Genomic DNA, 7,373 nt, shown 5'->3' with positions numbered 1-7,373 from the left:
AATATGTGTGTAATCCAGAGAGGGAGAATGTGTGTCAAGGTCATGGAGAAAATTGACATGAGCTGTGATGAAAATTTTACTGGAATGGAAAGTTCCCATTTCATTCCTTCTTCTCTCCAGGCTTGTGGTCATACACTGTAGGTGTCCTTGGGGTTGTATGTAGTCTGGAGAATGCTGTCTGGACTTGAGACCAAGGATTCAGGTGATCTTAGACAAGTGGCCAAAACAAATATAACCTTTTCCTTTTTCTGGTTGCCTTATCTCTTATTCACCCTTTGGTACAGCAACGTAGAGGCTTATTTTATTTAAGAGTAAGTCCAGAATTATTTTCAAAACACATTCTGTTTTTCAAGAAAAAAATTCCTAAAAACCAAACACTTTCAAAGTTTTGATTTGAGCAAAATATATATATTATAAAAGATATTAGAAAAATCAACACTGACAATAGAATAAAATTACATTATCACCATAATTATATAATTTACTTATATATTACTTCCATTAATTATCATTTTAAAAATTCTAAGTATAGTCTGTTTTTACTCCAAAATAACTAAAATGATACCCTTACTGAAACATTTAATTGTTATAGAAACTAATCATTTCTTGATTTATTTAAGCCAGAGAAATAATTATAATTTCTCTGTTCAAGGATGTTAGGAAACAAGATATTCTTTTGGCCTTTGAAGGTGTCTCTTTTCAAACTTAGTAGTAGAGTCCAGTAAAAATTGACAATGAGGGTTTTCAAATTTGAAGACTCTTATTATGTATTTTATATAATCACTTACCTATATAATTATTTATCTATGGCCTATAGATTTTATCTTATCTTATGATACATATCACCATGTAATGGTACTGGGCACATAGCAAATATGTAATAAGTACTTGTTAAACAGATGTGAATTGACAAACACCATTAATTATATCACTCCTAACAACATAGCTTGGTATTGTTTTTCAGCCTTCTGGTGATATGATGGGATAGGACATCATATTCAAGTACGTTAGATCCTTGGAAGAAATAGTAGTGTCCTAAAAATGAAAACAAATAAATAGTTTAATTAGCTGCTTGTATTTCTTTAAAAAAAAGAAAGATAACAGATCTGTGTTTTTATAGGTTATCTAGATTAGATAAAGTCCAATTCAAGATTATAAATGTTGGGTCCCTTGGCTAGGTATCCTGCCCCCAGATATCTTCCTACTTCTAGTCATTTCACCATAAATATCTTCATTAACTTTATTGAGAAGGTTGTTTGGTCTTTAAAGCTGACTCTTAAAATAAAAATGTTTTTGAAAAGTCACAATCCAGGTGGGGAACTCAGAGTGGAAGAGAGGAGAGTGGGCTCAGGTAGGGTACATAGAAGCCTTGATGGCGAAAGTAAACAAGACACGAGGGTGGGAATAAAACCCAAAATATCTTGGCCCAAGCAATTTTGCTTATGCTGACCTTGCTTGAAGACATTCACAAACACAAACTCAAACACACTCAAGCTTCTTTCATCCCACTCTCAGCCCCAATCCATGAGAGCCCATGAAGGGTGGAAGGGACTGAAAGGAAGGTAAAGAACTCAAGATATAAAAACATACAGAAGACTCCTGCTTGCCTGAATCTTGACTGCTATATGCTCACTCACATGTACTGTGCAGCTTGATGTGATCGGAAATTCCAGAGACTCAGACACATGGAAGTGGCAATAATCATATTCTCCCTGTCTGATAGACCACCCTAGCAGAAATACACCATTGGTTCCACCTAACTCTTTCTTCTAGCCCACCTATTCTGAGCCAGACACATAGTGGATTTTCTCTCTGTGGCCCTATGGAGAACTGAAGAGTCCTTTCTTTTCTAATTTGGATCCCTGTTCTCTGATCTTAGAGGCTTTATAATCAGTTCAGTATTTTAAAAAGGAATTTCTAGTATTTTCATGGTTTCCTAATCTACTTACTGTTGTAATAGAAGACTGAATCAATTTTAGGGCCAATTCCTGGGAAGTATGTGGTAATCAATTTGGGATAACCAGGGTCCATGGATTGTCTCCTCTCATTGTACCTGAGCAAAGAAATAACCAGCAGAAACTGCATCAGAAAATGGATTTCATGACATAAAGCTTGACATTTCATGATTATGAATCACAAAATCCACCTTATTCTCTCCTGAAAGGCTCTTCCTGAAAGGGTTTAAACTTCACCCATAAGAAAACCAAGGACCTAAACAGTTCACTCATTTACTCCAAGTTTCTATAGGACTCAAACCCTCAAAGAGAAGATAGATGTTAAAGTTTTATCCAAATGCAGATAGTATGAAATTATTCATGAATGAATATCTTTATTCGGCAAAATAGTAAAGAAGTTCGACTCACCACAGAGAGACTGAAAGCCATGTATGTCATCAGCAGAGAGGTGAAATGTGTTGTAGTCAGTATATCTGTAGGTGGGGAACGTTATGGCCTTTGGATCATTGGAATGGCCAAGACCCAAGGAGTGGCCAAGCGCATGAACAGCAACTAGGAGCAAGTTTGTGCCTAAGAGGAAACCAATCAAAAGAGGGAAAGAACAGCAAAATATATTGACATCTAGAAAATAATGACACAACATCTGACACAATGAAAAGGGAAACATTTGGCAATACTTTACTTATTTCCCCTCCTTCATGCACAAGTTTTTTCAACCTTGGCACATTATAGGCCAGATAATTCTTTGCTGTCAGGGCTGTCCTGTGCATTACAGATACTTATAAATCTCTGGTTTTACCATTAAATTTAAGTAGCACCACTCCCCTTCTAGTTTTGACAACCAAAAAAATGTCTCCACACATTTTTAAATGCCCTCTTGGGGCAAAATTGCCTCTGGTTAAGGACCACTGCACTATCAGACAAATGAAATATGTTCTATTTTTTTAATTTCTGGAATAACTCACAGCTGGGTTCATTGCTTCTAAATAATTCTCAACCCACATGACCCGTTCTGCTTTTACTCTTAATCAGGTTTCACTGCATATAGAAAAGTCTTTAGTAACCATCCTTTAAAAAACCCAAATCTAAGGCCATATTAAATTCCAGGTACTATGAGTCACTGAGAAATACACCACATTATGTCTAAGCCTTATACAACCCAAAGAAAGCCATCGTGTTCTCTATTTTCCGATGAGGACACAGTATCAGTAAGATTAACTGACCAAATTAGGGTTTGAGCCAAGATTCAAATCCAAATTTCTTGGCTCTAAAAATTCCTTGGCTCATCCTTTTCCTATACATGATTCTAAATGAAATCAAAGAGACTATATTTACAATTTAGACATATTTACACTACCAAGTTATAGTCATACCTGTTCATTTTTTTTTATATATGTCTCAGAGGATGCACCTTTGTAGGTAAGAGACAGGAGGGTGTCCTTTCTCTCAAATTTCCTAATTCTCAGAAGATTTGAAAATTCCTGACTGTTATTTTTTTTAATCTGCATTCTAATCTAATGCATTCATTTTGGTCTTTCTTTTTCTATAGCAAAATTGAAGCTCAGAGCTAACTTCCCAGGGTCAAACACCACTTAGCTACAGAGCCTGATCTTGAAATACTCTCCAGAACCCAAGGTGAACAAAGAGTTCACACCTCTCTGGGGGGATGTCTAGGAACACAAATCTTCCAAGCATTCCCTGTAACACACGGGTCCAGTAACTAACTCAGGGATGCTTTTGCTTCTCTCAAATAACGAGAAAGAAGAAGCAAACACTGATTCTCTCCACTCTGCATAAGACTGGGAAGAGTAAACAAAACCTTTTACAATTTGGCCTAAACCTGAATTTATCTTATTCCCAATTCCTATACTACTTTGTACAAAAGATCACCATTGGTTCTCATCTCAAAATAATGGATTTTTGTTTGTGTTCTCTTTCCATTTAGATTGTGGGCTTCTGAAAGGACTGTGTCTTTTTCATCTCTGTATCCAAGCACCCCCATCACCTAACACCCTAATAGAAGCTCAGTAAAGATGGTGGGACTTGTTCATTTAATTTACTGTGTCAAAATTAGGCTGAGAATGAGTATTTTAAGTTAGAATTTTCATAGATAATTTAATTTTTTGAAAGTTTAGAATCAAACAAATTAAAATAAGGCAACATGGGCAAGTAGAAAGTATACACTGGGCTAAGATAAGAGCTAGGAAATAAATGTTCTGGTCCCAGCTTTTTCACAAGGTAACCACTAACATTCTCTTTTCTCTATCTGTAAAGATCTGTATTAAATGACTTTCCTAAGTTTCTTTAGAATTTTAAAAATTCTGCGAGGCTAACCAGAATAAGTTTCTCCTGTCAGATGAAGAGATTACAAACCCCAAATACCCTTGGATAAAATTTAGACAAATTTAACATGTCTACTAAGGATTTGAGGCTCAGCAAGGACTTAATTCTACATCATTTGTCTTTTGAGGATGAAAACTTCACTTCTCAATCAAGGATTTCATAAACTTAGGCCACGTGTCAGACTAAAACAAATAGCCTTTCTGATCTATAAAAATATCTCCATCCAATGCATGCAATATCGACAAGAGAGGGGGGAAAGCTAAGTAGAGCATGTTCTTGATGACTTTCTCTTCATTTGCTTTCCACATGAGTCAGTCATATAATCTAGAATTTCTGATAGAAAGATTAGGAAGGCTTCTGATATGATGATTTGAATTTTCTGGTGGATGGTGACTTCTCCAAATAACAGGGGATACTAGTTACCCTCATCCCCCAACTGTCTGGGATGGATGATGAATTATAGCTCCTCTGTAAATACACACAGGTATTTACATTGATCTTTAACAAGATTGTTGCTAAATGATCAACTGGGCATTCTGAAAATTTTATCCCAGAATCACAAACGACTACGTGACCTTATAAACTTGTGTTTCTTTATAAGGATCTCTAAATTCTCTATAATATAATTTCATCTTTATGTGTCACTACGAATCACAGAGATTGTCAGCATACAATGAATCATGCAAATGATCACCCCTATCCTAGGATTGTTGGCATACACAGAATTAGTATCTGTGTTTGCTCAAGTTTATGGATTGTACTGCCAAAATTTGATTCCCTAGATAATGGCTTTTTTCTTTCCATACTATGGTTCTTAAGGTTCCTGAATTTATACTAATAAATTAGTTTATCTTCATAGATTCTTAGAACTGACCTTTAAAATAATCTAGTCCAATATGCTCCATTTATAGACAGTGAAATTGAAAGTGTTAAATTTTTATTTAGTGGCAAAAATTTTAATCAGAAGAAGTTTTCCTATCTTATAATCCTTTCTTAGAATGTAGCCTTTCAAAAACAGGATATAACTTAGAATTTGTTAGGATTTTCCTATTGTTTTGGGGCTTGGGGAACCTACCTTTGTAGCTTTTAGTCCAGATTTCAGCCTCATCAAAATGTGCATCTCCTCCAATACCAGGTCCAGGTCCAAAAGCATGGGCTAAGATTCCCCCTCTGCCATCAAAAGAACTGAAGTCTCCATGAGCTTATTAAAAGAAAAAAAAGAAAAAGAAAATTAGTACATCTATACATGCTATAGGTCATGCCAGATGAAACAGATGAGGTAAGTCTAAGTTCTCTACCTCCAAATGCAAATTGTATCATGATGTCAGCCTTGCCTGCATTAATTTTTCTGAATTTCAAGGGGGTCACATCACTCCATACTTGAAAATCTTTCTGGAAGGCATAGTCAACATCCTCAGGCTTCATGTCAGGAGTGTAATTGCTAATTCTTTACCAGCAGAACAAAAGAGAAAAAAATACATGGAAACCATGTGTTAATTTTGTCTTATTACAATACTTCATTTCTGCTAACATCATTTGAGAATGAAGCGTTTCATAAATCAATAAGCTAGATGAGAAAAACTTGCTTCATTAGCTACAGAAATATGTATCCTTGGACACCTTAGTCCTTAAACAGAATCTAACTTGATTTCTACTCATTTATGATTTACAGGTCATCATTATGAAGGATTTACATTTGTAGAAGCTCATGCTTTTTGCCCCTGCTCCCAGACTTCTGCATTTATTCATCTAAATAGTCTATAAAATTTTCTCTTGCCTCTTATTTATCATAGATTCAGCTTTATTCTCCTTTTATTTACAGCCTTTCTACTCTGCTCTGGACTGACAAGCCCAACAACTCCATTGAGTGAACAATCCTCCTTCTAGAGACACTATTTTACACAGGAATAGTGTTAACAATTGAGGGAGGCTTCCTGTAGACCTGGGGGAAATTAGAAAAATACTTGGCTATGATGTTATACCTGTAGGTGATAAAACGGTTCTTCTAGACTGGCCTCCCTGGCATTACTCTGAAATTATGAACATCGGGGACTCCACATTGAGGTCTGTGCATCATGTCCAGAGTAGATGTGTCCAGTTGCCCAGTCACTTTTAGCCCCAAGAACTGCTGCATTTCCTGGATTTTATCTTCCATGAAGTTCCTATTGACTTTCATTTTTGTCATTGGAGTTGTTTCCATCTCAAGGTTATAAAAGGTTACCAAGTACCACTGGAAAAAAATATATTTATTAATACATTATTTTATGTGGAAAGGTTTCTGTTGGAGCTCTGTATTTATAACTCAAATGCACACTGATGCTTTTTTAAGGCAAGGGTTTTGGCCATTGGGAGAGTTACTCAGTTTTCTTCCTGAACTCTCACATATATAGATGTTATTAAGCTTTTGTTTGATTTTTCTCCTGTTAATCTGTCTCATGTCAATTTAATTTTTAGACCAGCCAGAAGAATCTAGAAAAGTAGAGGAAAATTTCTTCTTCCCAGACACTTTTTTCTTACATTCCTCTTTGGCAAAAATAAGTAAGTAAATAAATAAATGCATACATACATATATAAATGAATAAATAAATAAATAAAAATAAAACAACAACATCAAAAAACCATACTAAAAGCAAATAGCCTCCCAAAGCAGTTTTCAACTAGTACTTTTCAAGATAAAACTGGTCAATGCAATAAATGTTAAAGACAAAAATCAGGCTAGATAAATTCTATAGCGTCAATACTTACCTGAACAAATACCACATCATTTTCTTCAGGGCTTGAATAGTTAGTCAGGGGAGCAGCTCCAGAAGCAGTGACCTGCAGAACCAGTATCAATAAAAGAAATTTCATTCTACACCTCTTCTGAACAGCTTAACCCAATTTATCCTGTTCCTTTTCAGTACAAGTTCCTTAAATGTCTCTCTTTATATAGCTCTTAGGCCAGGCTCTGTAAATACGAAATCCTTTGTATGACTCACAATTGATATCATCCTTTGATTTATCTCAAACAAATGCAAACACATGTATGACCTTATTCTAGGACCAACAGTGGGTCAGTTAATATCTAACCCATCA

The 7,373-nt window shown here is 35.4% G+C and overlaps 1 protein-coding gene across 1 annotated transcript; it reads right to left on the bottom strand.

Moving 5' to 3' along the window:
* Positions 1-934: 934 nt before the first annotated feature.
* On the bottom strand, positions 935-7,148 carry LOC133099833 (macrophage metalloelastase-like). The gene is given in 8 exon segments (XM_061203695.1): positions 935-1,035; positions 1,950-2,053; positions 2,233-2,257; positions 2,364-2,525; positions 5,374-5,499; positions 5,597-5,745; positions 6,281-6,528; positions 7,044-7,148. Coding segments are annotated over 8 exon segments (1,020 nt in total).
* Between the last annotated feature and the right edge of the window lie 225 nt (positions 7,149-7,373).

This window comes from Eubalaena glacialis, chromosome 10, assembly GCF_028564815.1.
Source record: "Eubalaena glacialis isolate mEubGla1 chromosome 10, mEubGla1.1.hap2.+ XY, whole genome shotgun sequence".
In the NCBI taxonomy this organism is placed as follows: Eukaryota; Metazoa; Chordata; class Mammalia; order Artiodactyla; family Balaenidae; genus Eubalaena; species Eubalaena glacialis.
The sequence above is the reverse complement of the archived record's forward strand: the minus strand, read 5'-3'. Positions and strand labels throughout refer to the sequence as shown.